This window comes from Felis catus, chromosome D2, assembly GCF_018350175.1.
Source record: "Felis catus isolate Fca126 chromosome D2, F.catus_Fca126_mat1.0, whole genome shotgun sequence".
NCBI lineage: Eukaryota > Metazoa > Chordata > Mammalia > Carnivora > Felidae > Felis > Felis catus.
In genome coordinates, this window is record NC_058378.1 from 8205146 (window position 1) to 8226285 (window position 21140).

General features: G+C 43.2%; 1 protein-coding gene across 4 annotated transcripts in view; it reads left to right on the plus strand.

The window, feature by feature from the left end:
• The window catches only part of LIPK (lipase family member K), a 50580-nt gene extending 33301 nt beyond the window's left edge, over positions 1-17279 (plus strand). For 2 of the 4 annotated variants that reach the window (XM_019814247.2, XM_003993866.3), the window contains 5 exons: positions 892-1028; positions 7044-7190; positions 9022-9093; positions 11899-11970; positions 16452-17279. In XM_019814247.2, coding sequence (XP_019669806.2) covers positions 892-1028; positions 7044-7190; positions 9022-9093; positions 11899-11970; positions 16452-16691 — 668 coding nt within the window. In that variant the 3' untranslated portion in view covers positions 16692-17279. The remainder of the gene's footprint in view (positions 1-891; positions 1029-7043; positions 7191-9021; positions 9094-11898; positions 11971-16451) is intronic. The other 2 variants (XM_019814251.2, XM_019814250.2) reach the window with 2 other exon arrangements.
• Positions 17280-21140: the final 3861 nt, after the last annotated feature.

Sequence of the window (21140 nt, forward strand, 5' to 3'; positions counted from 1 at the left end):
GCAGAGAATTACAGATCGTGGGGACGAAATGTCACCGTCAGTGTTTTTTGCAGTTCTGAGAGGCACTGAGGCCGTGTGGGCAATGCCACGAGGCACCTCGCTCCCTTCCCTGATCCCCATTAGCTAGACGCCTCAACAATACCAACACCATTTCCACCAGGCTCTTTTCTGTATCTGGATCCTAATCAGGTTTCTGGCGTAAAGTAGGTCTTTCCACGCCCGTACTAGGCGATGCATCTTCCCCACACCTCTCATGCGACCTACAAACATTTGAGATCGCTATCATCCGTGTATTACAAACGGCTGAATTTGGAAATCCTTTCTAATGGTGAGAATGCCAAATAATATGCATACGTTTTTTGCATACGTAATTTTTATGCATACGTAATTTAACAGTTTTATGCATACGTAACTTAACCTTCAAAAGATTCATCTGCGAAGGAGCCTGTTTTCCACATTTGCAGATTGGGAAAGCGGAGACTTGCGTGGGGAGGTAACGTGCTCAAATCTCCACGCATCTACTGAATGGGAAGCCACAATCATAGCCCAATGTTGTCCAGTATTAAGGAGAGTGGCCAAAGGAGAATGGCCCTCGGCGTTTACCTAGGTATGCCCCACAGTGGGTGTTTGAACCCTTTCTGCAACACTCTCTACCAGTAGGCTTAAATTCTCCAGGGACAGGAAAGTCACTGTATTTTGAATTAGTCAATTCCATCCTTGAGAAGTTTAGAGAATTCTTCCTACAGATGGTACTTACTCTAAGTTGTTGTTGTTGTTGTTGTTGTTTTCAGTTCCTGTTGTTGTTCTTTTTAATAGGACTACTTTTGCTATCATTTGCGATGAATGAAGAATTGTTCGAAACCTACAAACTAGTGTCTTCTTCCCTTCCAGCTTTCATAGCATTCTCTACAAATCCAGAGCTGGCTAAAAGGATTAAGATATTTTTCGCATTGGCTCCAGTCATCACGGTGAAATACACCCAAAGTCCTATGAAAAAATTAACAACTCTTTCCAGAAAAGTAGTCAAGGTATGTGGCTCCTCCCAGTTTAAATCTGTAGTAACTAAAACGAGCTCCGTTTTCGCTGATGTCAAGGGAAGAGAACCTTAGACAAAATGGCATTTTATAAACTTCTGAGACGATAACAGATATAAGCTATCGATAGAGACGTACCGTGGTGTAATTTTACCAACAGGGTTCAGAGAGCTCCCTCCGATGCCATTCTACGCTATTGTCTAAATCCACATCTACAGGCTTCTGTCCGTGTCATTCCTCAATCACAGATAAAGCAAATGTTGATTCGATTAATTGATTTGTTTAATCTAGTAGGTTAAATTTCTCTCTGGCAGCCCTTGGTTTTTCAGGAGAAGTATGGAGTAGTAGTTAAAATCACCACACGGAGCCAGAGGGCATGGGGTTGGATCCTAGCTAGCTGGGTAAATTTGGCCAACACTGAAATGTTTGGGGAATCATTTTCTTCATCTGTAATGGGGGGATCATAATAGTTCCCACGCATAGGGCTGCTTTAAGGATTGAGGTCAGATGTGTGAATCCCTTAGAACCAGGACTTGCACGTTCTAAGCTTTTAATAAATATCAGCTACTTGTTGCTGTCGTGATTTGCACAGACCATACCTTCCCCCCATCACTGAAAGTCCAGCTTTTAGTGATTCTCAGTCTGTCAAGTCCTCAAAATCTGGACAATATCCTGAAGTCCAGATTCTCTGTGCTGGCTGACGGCTAACTAATCTGATCAGTTATTCAGCTGAAGTGAACTGGTCCATGTGGCTTAGTGTGTTTTTCTCTTCCATATTGATATGGGCTTCTCCCATGGCTAAGAGCGATCCTTGTGTTCAGTGATTTCAGTGAAAGCAGATAAAAGTAAGATAATCTTTATGGAAGCCAGAGATTTGGGTTTGTGAGAAATAATTAAATTAGCCCATGGTAATTCAATTCTATATTGATACAACCCAGAAAGACACAGATAAATGAAAAGATAGCCTATGTTCACAAATTGGAAGGATTAATACCATTAATATGTCCATACAGCCCAAAGTGAATTGTAGATTCGGTGCAGTCCCTATCAAAATTCCAATGGTATTTTTCACAGAAATAGAAAAAAAAAAAAAAACCCTATCCTAAAATTTGTGTGGAAATACAAAGACCCCAAATAGCCCAACCAATCTTATGAAAGTAGAACTTAAGTGAAGGCATCACACTTCCTGAGTTCAAACTATATTGCAAAGCTATAGTAATAAAAACAGTATTGTACTAGCATAAAAACAGGTACATAGAGCAGTGTGTTAGGGATCCAGAAGGAAACCCACTCCTATTGTCAACTAAATTTTGACAAGGGTGCTGTGGACACAGTGGGGGAAAGATGGTCTCTTCAGTTCATGGTGTTTGGATAACTGGATAGCCACGTGCAAAAGAATGAGGCCGAACCCTTATGTTATACCACTCACAAAAATTAACTTGAAATGGATTAAAAACTTACATTTAAGACTTGAAATCATAAAGCTCCTAGAAGACAACATAGGGAAAACGCTCCTTGACCTTGGTCTTGGCCAATGATTTTCTGGATAAGACAGCAAAAGAACAGGCAATAAAGGCAAAAATAAACAAATGGGACTAACTAAAAAGCTTCTGCACAGCAAAGGGAACATTTCAATATGTTGAAAATGCCACCTACAGAATAGGAGAAGATATTTGCAAACCATGTATCTGATAAGGGATTAATAACCAAAATATATAAAAAGCTCATACAATTCAATAGCAGAAAAGCAAGTAATCCAGTTTTAAAAAGGGCATTTTCCCAAAGAAGGCATGCAAATGGCCAATAGGTACGTGGAAAGATGTTCAACATCACTCACCATCAGGGAATGCAAATCAAAACCACAATGGAGTATTACCTCCTACCTGTTAGAATGGCTATTATCTTTTTTAATGTTTATTTATTTTTGAGAGAGGGAGAGAGAGAGAGAGAGAGAGAGAGAGAGAGAGAGAGAGATCATGAGCGGGGGAGGGGCAGAGAGACAGGGAAACAGAATTCCAAGCAGGCTCCAAGCTACCAACCAAGAGCCAGATGCGGGTCTTGAACTCATGAAGCCTGAGATAATGACCTGAGCTGAAATCGAGTAAGGCACTTAACCAACTGAGCCACCCAGTCACCCAATAGCCTCTAGAATGGCTATTATCAAAAAGACAAGAAATAACAAATGTTGGCAAGGATGTTGAGAAAAGGGAGCCCTTATACACTGCTGGTGGAAACGTAAATTAGTATAACCCTTATGGAAAACAGTGTAGAGATTTCTCAACAAATGAAAATGGGAAAATTTTAAAGAGTATTAAAGAGCCAAAAGAAAGGAAGGAAATACAGCCATTTGCAACATGGGTGAAACTGGGGGGCATAACACCAAATGAAATAAGCCAGACAGAGAAAAACAAATACTGCACTGAATCACTTATATGTAGAATCTGATATTAAAAAGCCAATATCCTAGAAAAGGGGAATAGAACGGTGGCTACGAGGGGCTGGAGGAAGGAGAAATGGGGAAATGTAGGTCAAAGTGTACAAACTTTCGTTTATAAGATATTTAGTGTCTTATGGCGTCAGTTATTCCTCAATAAAGTTGAAAGTGAATGAATGAATGCACGCGTGCATGGATGAATGAGTAAAAAAATGGGTAAAAATGTGTCAAGTTGTTTGGGAGATTCACTGAGATGATACATGTTTAAGCATAGTACCAGGCCTACAGCAGGTATTCACTAGATATTATCTAGTAGTATTCATTGAGTTTATTTTGGATTCAAAGCCACAGCACTTGGCGTTTCAGATTTCCTGTTTGTCAGTTGTTTATCCCCTCCTTCGCTCCCGCCCCTTGTCCGTCCCTGGGCATTTACGTGTTCTTGTATCTTGCTTGCTTTGACCCTTTGCTCCTTACATGTTGTTTAAACAGTGAGCATTGTTAGTATTGTCTTCGTTTCTTAAAAGAAAACTGTGAGGCTCAAAGAGGCTACGCAGCCTGTCCCGAATGACCCAGCTAGTGGGTGACAGAACCAGAACTTGAACCCAGATCTGACCAGGTCATCGATGGTGGGTGCTCTTTCTTCTGTGTAGTTCTTTCCCCCACCTTTTCAATGCCAGCCTGAAGAAGTCAGTCCGGGATCCTTAGGGTGCCCCGCTCAGCAAGCCACGGACAGCTGCATCCAGCCCATGGTCGGCTTGGCAAGTCAAGTGACCCGGCATGGTGCCATGTACCCAAAAGAAGTGGTGCCTTTTTAAATTCACCCAGTTACCGAGAGAGCAAATTGAAGAATCTTGTGCTGTTATGGGACACACACGCCCCCTCCAGAATGAACTTGGAATTACATTCTACAAGCCACGTTTACCACGCTATACAAATGGGCGCTATGTGGCTGGCTGGCCTGCGTTACTCTCCTCTCTTTTTAAGTTAGGGGGAAGGAGCAGTTATTTGTCCCTGGGTAAATATATGACCGTTTTGCTGAGTCACTCATGCATGGGTGTAGAGGTAAAGTCAGCGACTGCCATGCTAATTCACCCAGTATTTGGAAACACCGGCTGTCAGAATAAAGAACAAGGGCCTTTTATGGCAGATGGAACCTCTTTCTTCTTCTTTTTGAATGTTTATTTAATTTTGAGACACAGAGAGGGAGAGAGAGAGAGTGCAAGTGAATGGGGGAGGGTCAGAGAGAGAGAGAATCCCAAGCAGGCTCCACGCTGTCTGCGCACAGCCCGACTTGGGTCTCCATCTCACAAACCGGGACGTCATGACTTGAGGTGAAATCAAGAGTCAGACGCTTAGCCGACTGAGTCACCCAGGTGCCCCTAACCTCTTTCTTCACATCATGCTTCCACGGTTGCTCACTTCTCTGAACTGGTACTTCCTTTTCATACGGAGTTTCTGCCAAGGGTGGATGATGAAGATATTGGTCGTTGAAAACGAAAAATGTTAGGGGAGGCCTGGGTGGCTCAGTCGGGTAAGCAGTGGACTCTTAATTTCAGCTCGGGTCGCGATCGCGTGGTTTTGTGAGTTTGAGCTCCCCATTGGGCTCTGCACTGGCCGCACTGTTGCTGTCTCTCTCCAGATAAACAAATACACTATAAAAATTTTTTTTAATGTTAAAAAGAAAAAGAAAAATGTTCACTGGTGAAAACCAGACCCTGCTTCCTACCTTCACTACTTATTCATGTGCCAGCCACTCCATTTAGATTATTGCACTTGAGAACAGAATAGATGAAAACGTTCTTTTCAGAGGTAAGTTCAGGGGCACCTGGCTGGCTCAGTCGGTAGAACGCGTGACTCTTGATCTCAGGGTTTAAGTTTGAGCCCCATGTGTACATATTACTTTGTTTTAAGTTTATTTTTCTTTATTTTGATTGAGAAATAGAGAGCAAGCAGGAAAGGGGCAGATAGAGAGGGAGAGAGAGTCGTTGTCAGCACAGAGCCCAATGCGGGGCTTGAACTCACAAATGCGAGAGCATGACTGAGCAAAATCAAGAGTCGGATGCTTAACCGACCGAGCCCACCCGGGTGCCCCGGGTGTAAATATTACTTAAAAATAAAGTCTTTTTTTTTTTTTTAAAGAAGCCATTCTTTAAAAACAAAACAAAAAAAAGTTCTCTCTATGTGTCTGTGGCTACTACTAATTACCATGTAGACAGTTACACAGGAAGAGTTACAATTTGATAAGTGGATTAATAAATTATCTAATATATTGTTCAAGTGTCCCAGTGATTGAGACAAAATGAATAAGAGGCCAGAATGAATTAGATAATGTCTGCCATGGTTAATTATTGCCTTCCCGACCTAAAGAAATATGATTTGAACTAGCTTAACAATTATAGCCTCTTTTTTTTTTCCCTTCCTCCCTCCCCCTCTCCCATAGGAAGGGGTAGATAAAGTCACGGTGTGTCATAGATTCATTAATATTCCATGGGATATCAAATATTCCATTAAATTAAGATTACCTTTGATCATATAAAATAACCACTTTTCAAATTCAGAATTCAACCAACTCTACCCAGGAGGAATTCACCAGATCGAGTTTACCAAAGATAGCCTGAGATCTTATTGTGCACTAACACAATAAAAATAAATGCTAGTTATTATTGTTCTAATCTAATGTAATTGTTGTAATCACCAGTCAATAAAGGATTCCAGGAAAAAGATAAGCGAGGTTTGTTTTGTTTTGTTTTGTTTTGTTTTTACTGTAAATGGATGTTTCCAAAAGAATTAAAAGATACTTTTTCATCCTCATATCTAGTTTATTATCCTAAGATTATAAAACTAGTTTTTGTGAAGCAAAGGTAAGATTCGTCTTATATGCACAGGAGTTTGATATGAATGTATGTTCTAATTTGAAGGGATTTCTAAAGTTCAAAAAGTAAGTTCAACTCACTGGCAACATTGCCTGAAATTTCACTAGTAAAGATTCATTTTAGGGGGATTAAGTTTTGCCTCTGGAAGCGTTTACTAAAAGATTCTGGAAGGAATGGCTCATTAAGTCTATATCATTCACTACTTGTAATAATAGCTATTGTTTGGGGAATGTTTACTAGGTTCTAGAAGATTCAGTAGGTACCTTTTAAACATGACTTATTATCTTGACAACAGTCCTTTACAACATAGCATGTTAATTTTTTATTTTATCATTGAGAAAGTTCAGGATAATAGAAATTAAATACTTCCTTAAGGTGTAAAGACAGAGTCCAGAATCGAACCAAGGTATCTGTGACTCCAAAGCCTTATCAATTTCCTACGGTGGCTAATTTCTCAGAGGGCATTCTGAAAAACACCCCAAGTAGAGGACCTTGGGAAAGGGAATCATGAGATGTGTTGAGAAGACCACCAAGGTGGGTTGGGAGAACCAAAAACGAAATTTACCAGGCCTTTCCATTTTACTGAGGACTAGCACTGAGCAGATATCGCCTCTGTCCAGTCCTTGGCTGAATGACCACTCACTTTCCACTTTTGACATCCACATCCATGAAATCTGATGGCATCTTAAATTGATCTTGCAGGCGTTTTTTGGTGACAAGATGTTCTACCCTCATACCTTTTTTGACCAATTCATTGCCACCAAGGTATGCAACCGGAAGCTATTCCGTCATCTCTGCAGCAACTTCCTGTTTACTTTGAGCGGATTTGACCCAAAAAACTTAAACATGGTATGTGTAAGTAGTCGGATCCAGAAAAGCAATTATTTTGTTGCACAGAGGAGAGGAGAATGTGCTCTGAATTGCGCGAAAGCCACATCTCAAGGTCTCCTTTTTGTCTCCTGATTTGAAATTATATGTTGATGGCTTCCAACTGAAGCTGGGGGGCGGGAGGCGGTTCCACCTGCTTTAGTAGGAGGATTTGAGAAGGCTTTGCCACTGAACATTCTCACCAACCCTTGCTGTTGGCCAAAGCGCCGCCATTGGAAAAGTCCTCCACTGACATGAAGACTATGGTTTTGAAATTTATCTCGCTGTGCCTGAGGTCTGTCTATCTCAGACCTGCTGAAGTAGAATTTCAGTATGCCCAAGCATCTGTAATTTTTAAACCAATTTCCCACTTTCATAGGTGATCCAGAAATAGTCATTTTGTGAACCACTGACTTCTTTAATCCATTGGGATTAAGGGATGGCTTTCCAATGATAGCTACAGATTCACAATTGAAGGGACACTGAGAGGGATCAGTTGGGTTTCTTGGGGAGTCCTCTCCAGCTGAAATCCTTTTCTTCTTTAGTCACCATGAGCTGACTAGGGGGGAGGTGGAAGACGAAAAGCTACTGTTCACTCCCCAGCCAGAGAGGAGGTATCTTTGAAACCAGAAGCAGGACATAGTTGAAAATGGTCTCCGACTATCTCACAGATTTCCGCCCAGAGCCTAGTCTCCCTCTGTTACTGGAGAGCACTGAGTAAACACTTTTCTTGCTTTCAGACAAGATTTGTAAATAGCCGTTTATGCAAAGCCTGCCTTAACCCCTGCCTTTTCACACTCCTTTTCTGTTTTCTCCGTTTACCGAGGGGATTGCATGTGCCTATCGCTTAGATGGTAGCATATCATGTAGGCAGAGCTGGCGAAGAGCTGTAAGCAAACACAAGAGGGATAATGTCAAAAGCATCTTCTCGACATGGCCTCAGAGTTTGCCAGAGGAAGACTTCCTAACGTGACCCTCTAGAACATTCACTGAGGGCCCTCGTTGTACATTTATACAGTTAAATTGCCCCCCCCCTTTTTTTTTTAACTGTTGGGGGCCGGCCTATGGAATCTCTGCAAGGATGTCTATTTTAGTGGAGGATATCCTGGGATGTCTGAGTAGAGTTTGTGGAACTTTGAAGGAATACACATGTCCAGAACTCAACCCTGGAGATTTTGATATTGATTCAGTAGGTTTGGCTAGCTCATGAGGGGTAGTGTTTTTTTTTTAAAGCTCCATGCTCCTTCTGTGCTCACTTTGGTGGAAAAATAACCGTTTTGTATACTAAAATGTAAAAAAAAAATGGCAATGAAAAATATCAAGTTTTTTTTTTTTTAATCCAGAAAAAAAGTCTAAATGTCAGTGGAGGTTACAATCCTGGATGGATTATGTTCCACAAACTTTCAGAGAGCCCTGTGGAATACTCACTATGTTTTTAAAATCCGAAGGCAAAGGAAACATTTAGATCTTTTCTCAATGTCTCATGATGAACAACTCTCTCAGAATGTCCTTTGGGACTTAACACGGGGTGACGAAGGTCACTGGGGCTCTCACACCCTCAACCGCCCTGTACTCTTGGGCCATCTGAGGTGAGGCGGGAGAGAAAAGGCATGTTCGTGTCTTTGACCGGCGGGATGGCCTCTGTGGGCTTTATGAAGACTGTACAGGACAGAACAGAGCTACGGGAGGAGAAAGTTCTTAAAGAGGGCATGGTCCATGTTCATTCCCCAGAGAGAGAAAGAGAATATTCAAGTTTACTTGCGGTGTGGTCATATGATTAGCCTCCCGGTGAGAAATAATCTCCACTTTGCAGAGTCGCTTGGATGTTTATTTGGCACAGAGCTCTGCGGGAACATCTGTGCAGACCATGCTGCACTGGGCCCAGGTACGTGCTCTCTACTCCTGGTCTGATGCACGCACATCGCCCCGAGAGCCCTGAGGAGGACTCCCAGAGCCCATCGCAAGGTTTTTCAGGCACCTGCCTCTGTCAGGTGGATGCTTCCGAAATCAGCATCAACTCGTGTTCATTCCCTGTTCTCTCTTCTGTTCTCTGTGTCCTCGGTTTCTGGTGTTTGGGCCTGGTTCCCACCTATTCGGACTGAACTCTGATTTTTGGATTACTCCCAACTGCCTTTTCTAGGGAAGGTTTGTACTTCCTCTTTTGGGAAACCATCCGTTCTAACAGAACTTTATATAACATGATAGAGCTATTCCGGAAAGATCTGTGCATCCTCCTATTGGCGAATGGGCCATTTCAGAGTGTGGAAATAATGCTCTACTCTGCGCAAGTGAAGGATGAGATAGAGATGAAAATAGATTAACGGTTTCTGTTTTCACTCTCAGTTTAAATTTGTGTGTGTGCTACCGTATTGCTCAATATTCAGCAAGTTCAGGGAGAAGTCATATTCAATTGGCCCAGCTTTCTGAACCAAGTGTGATGAGTGTGTGTGTTGGGGGGGGGGGGGAGGAGAGAAGGGTCTTCCCAAAGTTTTGACATATCCGAGATCCCTACGAGTTTACACTTTCACCTCCACCCCGATAAGTTTGCTCCATGCTTTACGGTTGAGAATCACTGCTGTAGATAGCCTGAAACACTAGTTGAGGACTTCTGAACTCCTTTGAAGAGTTCCACGCCCAGGAGATAAGCCCTCAAGTTCCTGCCGGAAGAAAGATGCTCAGGACAGAATGTCTCCCCCCCGTGAGGAGACAGAGAGGGTCTGTGGTGGGTAACACAACTCCAAATTCACTTTCCCTGAGCACTTACTATGTGTCCTTGCTGTTTGTACGTGTGATTTCCTTTGGTCTCACTGAATTTTCTTAACAGTCTTTCCACGAAGGCATCGATACCCCTTATGCCACAAATGTCCTGGCCTGTCCCTTACGTGTCTCACAGCTCACTGCTCTTAGAAAGATCTCTTCTCCTGTGGCAGAAAGTCCTCTTGAGGACAGAAATAAGTCAGGGGGGTGGGGAGGGGGATGAGGTGAGACACTTGGTCATAGGTTATGCGGACAGCTATGGCAAGGGTGATGACAATGACAAGAGTAGTAATGTTAGTAAAAAGAGGTTTGTTGAGCATTTCTAGGTGCTACACCCTAGCACCCTGTTTAATGCATCACCCAGTTGAATCTTCACTATGAGGAGAATGTCATCATTCCCATTTCACAGACGGGAATTAGGGGAGATACGTAACTTGCCGTGGATGACACATTCAATAATCCGTTAAGCCTGGACCGAGACCAGGTCTGTTTGCTGCTAGAACCCAGGTACCTAAGGAGCCCACGCTGCTGCTTCCCATTGCTGAAAACTGACCGCGGCGAACCGCCTCTGTCAATAGAGAGCATGATGGGAATAATTTTAAACGAAGCATCAGGATTAAATCAATGAGTGTGAAAAAAAATCTCTGAGATTCAAGTTCAGGAAAAAAAACAAAAACAAAAACAAAAACCGTGGGACAGACTGAGAATCACCTACTGGAATGTGTGAAGTGAACGTGAACGTGACCTCCTTCCTGGGTCCAGGGTGGCAAGTCACAGAAGAAGGAAGCCCCAGGTGTGCAGGTGTATGACCGTTTCCATTCTCGTAGCGGAAGTCTGAACATGAAAATGTCCAAGTGGCGTGCCCGGTGTCTCAGACACTCAGCATGTGGCCCCACTCCTGACGGACGACACGGCTGGCTGCTGGGGGGACAGAGCCCCTCACACGGGAAGCGCTGAAGCTACCCCGCGTGCACGTTCCCTTCAGGAGCAACAAAAAGTGTTCAAGAACAGGGAATGTAGTGATGACACCCTGACAGGGATACTGGACACAGCTGTGTAGGAAAACATCAGTCACTTTTCAATGTCGATGAACAGCTGGTGCCTCTTTCAAAAAAATTATGACGATTCCTGAAGCTAAGATGGTCAAGAATCATTCAATCGCAGCATCCTTGTAGACGTTCCTCTGTAGAGTGTTACAACACCTGAAGACGTTGTTGTCAGGGCGCCTCGGTGGTGCAGTCGGTTCTGCGTCTGACTTGGTTTCAGCTCAGGTCATGGTCATGATCTCACAGTTCATGAGTTCCAGCCCCGTGTCGGGGTCTGCGCTGACAGCACGGAGCCTGCTTGGGATTCTCAATCTCTCTCTCTCTCTCTCTCTCTCTCTGCCCCTCCCCTACTCATTCTCTCCCTCCCTCTCCCTCTCAATAAACAAATAAACTTAGAAAAAAAATAAACACATTGCTATCTGAGAATTTTCACTGGAGAGGTATAGAGGAGAGTAAAAGACGGTCAGTCAGTTCTGTGAATTACTCTATCGGCTCGTATCAGTCTTATTATCCGGCTTATTAATCTTTACTGGACTTTAGCTCTTGTGCCTAAAGAGTGGGATGTAATGTCATCCTCTTTGTGTATTTTCTGTTTACTGTCTTTATTTATTTTAATGTTTATAAATTTTTTTGGACAGAGAGAGAGAGTGTGTGGGGAGGGAGGGCAGAGAGAGACGGAGACAGAATCCGAAGCAGGTTCCAGGCTCTGAGCTGTCAGCCCAGAGCCCGGCTTGGGACTTGAACACACGAACCATGAGACCATGACCTGAGCTGAAGCCGGACCCTCAACTGACTAAGCCACCCAGGTGTGCCTCTGTTTACGGTCTTTAAATGCGTGTTGTTTTCTTATATCATCGTAATGTGTTTTTATTTCTATTTTATCATAGGCTGCTAATTCTGGTCTGTTCCAAGCTTTTGACTGGGGAAACCCTGATGAGAACATGATGCACTTTCACCAGGTACATGGATGACCGTGGTCATCAGTCTCCACTCACTAAGTACCTGCTAGGTTCCAACACTGTGCCACATATTTTATATAGATCAGATTCCACTTATTGGTTTCTTATCATGTTCCATACTATTATTTCTAAATTTTTTAATGTTTTATATTTTGAGAGAGAGACAGCTGGGAGGGGCAGAGAGAGAGACACACACACAGAATCTGAAGCAGGATCTAGGCTCTGAGCCGTCAGCACAGAGCCCGACGCGGGGCTCGAACCCACGAACCATGAGATCATGACCACAGCCAAAGTCGGACCTTCAACTGACTGAGCCACCCAGGCACCCCTTTTTTAAAAAAAATTAATGTTTCCATATTAGTTTTGATCCTTAAATGACCTTACAAGGTAAATATGTTGCCTCCACGTTTGCAGAGGCTCAGAGAGGTTAGGTACATTGTCAAAATTATTTAGCTTAGTAATGAACCAGGATATGACTCAGGGGTTCCTGGATTTTATAGCCCTACTTATTCCTTCTCAAAAAATAGAAACTCTTGGGGTACCTGGGTTGCTCAGTCGACTAAGCGTCCAACTCTTTCAGCTCAGGTCATGATCTAACAGTTTGTGAGATGGAACCCTATGTCGGGCCCTGAGGTAGCAGCTTGGAATTCTTTCTTTCTCTTTCTGCCCCTCCCCAGTTCTCTCTCTCTCTCTCTCTCTCTCTCTCTCTCTCTCTCAAAATAAATAAATAAACATCAAAAAAAGTAGACATTCTCAGCACTTAATTAAAACCATGTTTTTCTTAACATTTATTTACTTATTTTGAGACAGAGAGAGACAGAGAGAGAGAGAGAGAGAGAGAGAGAGAGAGAGGCAGAGGGAGAGATGGAAAGAAAATCCCAAGCAGGCTCCACACTGTCAGCGCAAAGCCGGACTTTGGGCTCGAACTCACAAGCCGTGAGATCGTGACCTGTGCCGAAATCAAGAGTCAGGCACTTAAGTGACTGAGCTGTCCAGGCACCCCAAGACCATATTTTAAAAGGAGAATTAAAGATATGTAATCTTTGTTTCTGGAACATATGCTCTCATTTCTTACCCATCTATTATAAAATGAACTAACACTGCCCTATTAGTTCTTTGGGATGACAATTACTGCTCATTTAACATATGTGTGTATATATACACACATATATATATATATACATATATACATATATAATATATACATATATAACTATATATATATATTATATATATATGTATATACTAAGTATACTATACATATATAACTATATATATACTATATATATGTATATACTATGTATACTATGTATACTATACATATATAACTATATATATATACTATATATATGTATATACTATGTATACTATGTATACTATACATATATAACTATATATATATATACTATATATATGTATATACTATGTATACTATGTATATATATATATATATATACACATACTATATATATATACATATATATATAACTCAGGTTACACAAGTGGCCATCAAAGATACATGAGTTTTTCAAAAAAGGGGTATGGAAATTTGGAAATTTTTCAAAAAAGCAGATTTTCAGTGCCACCGTAGTAACTGCGATAGACAAGATACGTAAAGAATCTGATTTTCCTCCCAAACTGCTACAGTTTTCTCCTAGGCTGCTTGCCACACACAGACCCACATACTATGTCAAAGTCCCAATTTGTCTTGTGAGTAACCAATTTCTTACCCTAGCAAGAGTAGATAGTTCCCAAGAGGAAAGAGTCTTGGGCGATGAGCTTACCTTGTGAGAGTTAAAAGTCAACTTGGATGAGAGCTGTGTCACAGGGATGATCTTTCCCATCTTCAGGATACATGGTGATTCAAGTTCACACATGAATCGTTTGCTCGGGGCCTTGGGAAAGAAATGGAAAACCCCAAACAAGCTGAGGGTGAACAACATGTATGTGTAAAAAGCAATAACCTTTGTCACAACTATGAGCAATGACCATAAATAAGACGGGCATAATTATCAGTGTAATCACCAAACCTTCATTACTAAGTAAAAAAAAATCTTGGCCCAAAGTCAGCATGTCTCATTTGCATCCTGATTTGCATATTCATTTTTGGCTCTGCCTTCTTCTGAGCTTCCTTTCATCCTTCACAGCGTCCTAAATCATTGCGGTAAATGTGTTCTGATTTCAGGGGCTCCTCAACCCCACTCTCCTGCCATGAAGCTTGCTAATATTTACAGCTGTTTTTCTACTCTTTAACTTTCTTCATCTTTGCATCTAAGTATTTATGCTTTGTATTATCCCGCCGAGAAACCCAGAGTCGGGAAAAGCATGCCTGCTCTTGCCCCAGTTTGCTCTTGGCCTTTGGGGCATTGTGCGGGCTCTCCCCAGCCCTTAAAGCACCACTGTGAGCCCTGATCTGTGCTCACTGGCCTCGCTGCCTTGTCGCTGCCTTCTCACTTCCTCCTTTATCACTTGCTCCTAAGCCCAGGGCCACGGTCTCCCAGCAAGATAGGGGACAGGCGACATACTTAAGATATTCAGTAACTCTAAGACCCGGACACCAACCCATTGACTAACAGTAACTTCTGTAATGATCGAGCCTGTGATCTCTGCTTGTATATCGCCCTGCCGAGAGAACTGAAGGTGCATGGTCCCCAAGTCAGCCCCCCCCCAACCAAGTCATCAGGTACATTACTAATTTAGGAAACCTCTCCCTGGCCAAGGTTACAGTTTCCCAAGGATCTGTGTCTTTGTCCACGTTACCCTTTCTTCCTAACCTTGCTGCCAAAAATTGTTAACAGCAGTGTAGAAATCTGCTCAGGATGCCATTAAAAAAAAAGAAAAAAGAAAAAAGAATGACCATAGACTGAGTGGTTTAAACCACAAAAATCTATTTCTCACATTCTGGAAGCTGGAGGTCCAAGGTCAGTGTCCAGCTGGTGGGGCTCTGGGGAGGAGCCCCTTTCTGGCTTGTAGACAGTCACCTTCTTGTCATGTGCTCACGTACCCTTTCTTCTGCGAGTGCGCTCGGAGAGAGAGAGAGAGATCTCTCTCTTCCCCTTCCTATAGACTGCCAGTCCTACTTAATTAGGACCTGGCCCTTATGACTGCATTTAACCCCAATTACCTCCTAACAGCCTTACTTCCTCATACAGTCAAATTAGAGGTTAAGGTTTCAACATCCAAATTTGGGGAAAACACAATTCGGTCCCTGGAATATGGTGGCAGTCCGTATTCTCTCAGTTGTGCATGACAGGAGACACGCGACATTAGGTTTAAAAAAATCTATTTACTGCTTTACTGTACTGAACAGGGTGGTGATCAACTCACAATGGCTGGGAACTGGAACGCTGTCCTCCGGGCTCTCCTTCTCCCTGCGCCCCTCCCTGTCTCTCCCAGTTCTGCTCACAAATGGTCTTTCCCTTCTCAGGCTATTTCAAAAATAGTAAGATTGTGACTGCGTGTGCTCAACTCGTATCGTTCTTTCCACCACAAACCCGAAGAAAAAGCCAGTATTTTTTCAGGAGCACTGGCAGAAAGTTCCAGAGAGAACTCTGGCCCGGTTTTAGCCACGTGCCCATCTGTCATCCAGTCACTGAGGCCAGAGGGATGAAGGACTGATTGGCCAGGCCAGGTCATCTGGGGCCACTGAGGAGCTGGGGGATGGGATTCGTTGGATCCCAGAGAGAAGGGAAAAGACATCACGTTCTCTGGAACAGGCTGGCTCCTTGTTCACGTCATACTTCAACTGTTTTCATCCATTGGTCTCAATGCTCCCCAAAGAGTCTGCTCAAGTGTCAATAATCCCCCCAAGCCCAGATTTCTGCACCAGAGAAGAGGTATTTACATTTATCCTATACATATATATATGTGTGTGTGTGTACATACACACACACACACACACACACACACACACACACACACATATATTGTTTCAAAAGGACATACTCTGAATGCCAAGCCCTACTAGAAAGATGGTCACCCATACGGGCGCCTTGGGTGGTTCAGACAATTAAACAACTGACTCTTGATTTCAGCTCAGGTCATGATCTCATGGTTCATGGAATCGAGTCTCATGTCAGGCTTTGTGCTGACAGTATGGAGCCTGCTTGGGATTCTCTCTCTCTCTCTCTCTGACCATCCCCCCTACTCAAAATAAATATGCTTAAAAAAAGTTTTTTTAACGAAAGAAAGATGGTCCCCCATAGAAATAAGAGCCCCCTTCCTCAAGGATTCTTTCCTATTTTCCCCAATGTGCAAATCAGAAATATTACGGTTATCTTTTTCTTTATTCACGGTTCATACCATTGCACAGAAGTGCTCTCGAGCACTTCTAACATTTTGATGTTTGGAAATCGTTAAGTGCATTCTAACTGCATACTTTTAGCATTTGAAGAACTTGCTTAACAATCGATAAGGTTACTCCCCTGATGTGGTTTTCTGCGAAATCTGGTTTTTTTCTCTCCATCTCTAATCATACTTAGCTCACACCTCCCTTGTACAACGTGACCAAGATGCAAGTGCCCACAGCTGTGTGGAGCGGAGGACACGACCGTGTGGCTGACCTCAAGGACGTTGAGAATTTACTGCCCCAAATTCCCAGGCTTATTTACTATAAGTTGATTCCACACTACAATCATGTGGATTTTTACCTCGGACAGGACGCACCGCAAGAAATTTACCAAGACCTTATTAGACTGATGGACGGATGTTTGCAAAATTAAATGGCTTCCCTTTCTCTAAGCAAGTGGATTCTTAAAATAATACTGTGGCGCCCAGACCCTAAGGTGACCGCTCCGATGATTTTCGCCTCCTAGTGCCCGTGTGTTGGTGTAACCCTCTCCCCTTGAGTGTGGGACGCCCTTGAGACTTGGTTCTGGCCAACAGAATTGGCAAAGGTAATGGCGTCACACCCTTGTTTGGATCACGTTTATGGCAAAGGACGTCAACTCCTGATTGCGTCATATTATAGGAGAATCCATCAAGCAGACTTGAGAAGAGATCTCCCTTGTTGGTTTGATGAAGAGGACAGATATGTGGAGGAAGCCTACATGACCTCTAGGATCTGTGCCTATAGCAGATAACCAGCAAACAACCAGATTCTCAATCATACAGCTGTGAGATCAATTACATCTACATCCTGGATGAACTCAAAAGCCCACGAATCCCCCAGTAAATCTTCCAGTTGAGAAAGAAGGCTGGCCACCCCTCATTTGCAGCCCCGGGAGACACCCTGAGCTGCAGGGGACTAGCTGTGCCATACCCAGACCCACAGCCAGAGTGACAAAATAAATGCATATTCTTTGAAACCACCAAGTTTGTGGAAATTTCTTATCAGCAATAGTAAACTACTATTAATGGTAACAACAAATCACTATTATTATTGTGACTATTGTTTTGTCTCTTTGGTTAAAAGCTTGAGGGGCGCCTGGGTGGCTCAGTCGGTTGAGCGTCCGACTTCGACTCAGGTCATGATCTCACGGCTCGTGTGTTCAAGCCCTGCGTCGAGCTCTGGGCTGACAGAGTTTCCTTATTTTTCTTGTTCTGGTGAACTTTCTTCAAATTTGGCAGATCTATCTGCTAGCGATGGATTCTCAGTGTTTGTCTGAAAGAGTCTTTGTTTTGCCATCATTTAGGCTGAATTATACGCCATTATATCTACGTATGAAGACCATCTTCTGTGCCCATTCACCTGTCAACGGACATTTAAGTTGTTTCCATACCTTAGCTATTGTGAATACTATTGGGATGACCATGGACGTCTATGTATCTTTTCAAGACCCTAATGTCAATGCTTTTGAATAGATACCAGAAGTGTGATTGCTGGATCATACAGTAGTTCTGTTTTTAGTTTTTCGAGGAACTTCCATACCGTTTTCTACAGAGGTTATGCCACTTTATATTCCCACGAGCAATGTGTTAGGGGCCAATTTCTCCACATCCTGGCCAACACTTCTCTTTTGTTTTGTTTTGTTTTGTTTTGTTTTGTTTTGTTATTAGTATTGCTTTTGTTATAGCCACCAACAGGAGTTGAGCATATCTCATCATGGTTTTGACTTGTATGTCCCTGGGGGCCTCACCCCCCCCCCCGGGGAGAGAGGGAGAGAAATGGTGGGTGTATATCCTTGGGAAAAGTTTGAGAGGCCCCCAGAGTCTCCGGCTGGGCTGATCAGTGAAGGCATTCTGCCTTCATTTCTAAAAGACTTGTTTCTTTCGGACAAGAGAACCTTAGACTGACGTGCTTCCTAATTTGCTGTTACTCCCTTGGTCCTTTTAAATGCTGTTCATTACCTTCTGACATGCAGTTGCTGATAAGTCTGTGATGTCTTATATTCGTGTCTTTGGACTGTCTTTTTTTCCTCTTTGTCTGCTTTAAGATTTTCTTTTTACCGATGGAGTGTTAGCAACTTGAGTTCATTGAACTCTGAGGTGGTTTTGTTGTGTATTCTGCTTGGAATTCAACTGGCTTCGTGGATCTGCAGATTTACAGTTTTCATCAAATTTAGAAACGTTTTGTTCATCATTTGTCCGAGTATCGTTGGTACCTTCACTTACCTGGGTGTCTAATTTGTATGTGAGACACCTGCTGTTGACCCACAAGTCAATGAAGCTGTGCTTTTTCCCCAGCGTCCTTCCTCTGTGTGCTTCATTTCAAATAGTGTCTGTGTGTGTCCTCATACCCACAAATTCTCTCTTACACAGTGTCTAGTCTGCCATAATCCTGGCTGGTGCATTGTCTATTTTGGAGACTATTATTCTCCATCTGTAGATATCCCATTTGGGTCTCTTTTATATCTTCTGTTTTTCCTTCCTTTATGTTATGTTTTTCTCTTTATTTTAATGTTTATTGATTTTTTTAGAGGGAGAGAGAGACGGAGCATGAGCAGGGAGCATGAGAGAGAGAGGGAGACACAAAATGTGAAGCAGGCTCCAGGCTCCGAGCTGTCAGCACAGAGCCCTACGGGGGGCTCAAACTCATGAACTGTGAGATCATGACCTGAGCCGAAGTCAGACACTCGACCGACTGAGCCACCCAGGCACCCCTTTTTATGTTTTCCTTTAAATCCTTGAACACAGTAAGCATCATTCAGGACTTATTTCAACATACTTTCTGTTCACTCAGTTATCTTTCCTTTTATAAGTTTGTTTTATGGAATGATACTCTCCTGGCTGTGGGTTATATTTTCCTGCCTTATTGCATGCTGAATCATTTGCTATTGGATGCCAGGCTATTGGGTTGCCAGGCACTGAGTGCTAACTTTTATTCCTTTAGACGGGGTTAGGGATTTTTTGGCAGTCAGTTTGTTTGCAGCTAAGTCTGATTATTTCGAGACACGCTTGGTTTTGTTTTTCATCACCTAAGGGCCAGTCTAGAGCAATCTCTCCTCTAAGGAAATTCTGCCCTGCCACTGACACATCTATTTTCTGAAGTCTCTACTGAATTCCCGTCCCACCCCCTCCAACCCCCGCGGTGTTCTGAAAGGTCTCTCAGGCTCCCTACGGGTACTGTGTGCACTCTAGAAGCTGTTTTGCTTATAGTTTCCTGGCACTTGTTCCTTCTCTGAAAGTTTTACTCTGTCCACTCTTGTGGGATTCTGCCTTTAGCATGGGCACATTATGATTCAGCCAGAGCTCCGTGAGATGCCATCCCCTATTTCAGAAGCTCTTTCTCTGGCTTCCACTTCTTTCTCTGGTATTCTGACTCACAGGTTTTATTGTCCTTCTCCCTGAATACCAGTCTCTGCCTCCACTAGTCAGCTAGACCCTTGAGTTTTTTGTCTTCTCCTTTCTTTTCTTTTCCTTTCCTTCCCTTCCCTTTCTTTCTTTCTTTCTTTCTTTCTTTCTTTCTTTCTTTCTTTCCTTTGTTGTTGCTATTGTTGTTGTCATTGCCAAAGGCATGACTGTTTCCATTGGGTCCATATCTTGGGAGAGGGCTCCAGGGTGGTGAAAAAGCTGCCCAGTGGCTGCAGGGAGGGGCTCAGCAGAAGCCCCAGCACCAGGGGGCATCAGAGGGGCCCCTCAAAGGCTACCGGGCTCTGGACTGTCCTACTTGGGCATCAGAGTGAGCCTTCCAAAGAGATAACCATGCAGACGGCCTGGGGCCCCAGGCAGGCTGTGGAGGGGAGTCAGGTGGTCATACATCTTCTTGATGAGTGTCACCTCCTCACCTGGGAAGTGGTTTTCCAGGAAGCCCCAGGGATGAGGGTCTGTGTGAGCAGAACCCAGGGCGTGCAGATCCCCAAGCACCTGGCCCATGTTCTTCTCCAACCACAGTGGCCTCCCTGGCATCCGTGGCTTTACCCCACCCCCACTGAGCTTTCTTGGAGTTCCTCTACCTTTGCTGTGATCTAGAAATGATCAGTAGGCAGAAAAGTAAGGTTTGCATAGAGAATACCTCATCTGTGTCCTTCCCTTCAGTGATAACAGTCCTGTGCGGCCCGATGTCCAGTGTCTCAAAACTGTTATGACTTGGGTTCCAGGGTTCTGGTTTTTTGTGGCAGAATGCTAATTCCAGACGCTGTGGCTAGAAGCAAAAGTCAAGATTCTTTTTAAAGATTGTATCATTCTGCCAATGCATAGCTAGTGTAACCCGACATAAACAAGGTCATTAAGAAAAACCACAACTATTAACAATTTTAAAGTTCCTCCATGTTTTATCTAAAATTGTCTCTTAGGATTCGTATGTTGCAGGAAACTAATGGAATCCAGCCCTCTGCTTTCCGCTGTGAGTATTACGCACAGAGAGAGCTGAAGTGGCATATCTATGAGTTAGTCTAATCCTAAACTAGGATTAGAACTGTATTTCCAAAACGCTGATCCAATGTAGTATTTCTTTTTTTTTCAAGTTTATTTTTTGCGGGGGGGGGAAGAGAGAGAGAGAGAGAGCGCTTGCGAGCTCAGGGTAGGGCAGAGAGAGAGGGAGAGACAGAATCCCTCTGTCAGCACAGACCCCCATGAGGGGCTCAATTTCACGAAGCATGGGATCATGACCTGGGCTAAAATCAAGAGTCAGACGCTTAACCGACTGCATTCTGCAAAAGCTTTATTGCTTCCTCCTTAACATCTTCAATTACAAGTTTTCCCACTGACTCATCTTCCCTATTCCTCCCTCCGAGGGTGTTTTCACCCTGAAATACCGCTGCACCAGAACTTACCATGTCTCTACTGCTTTT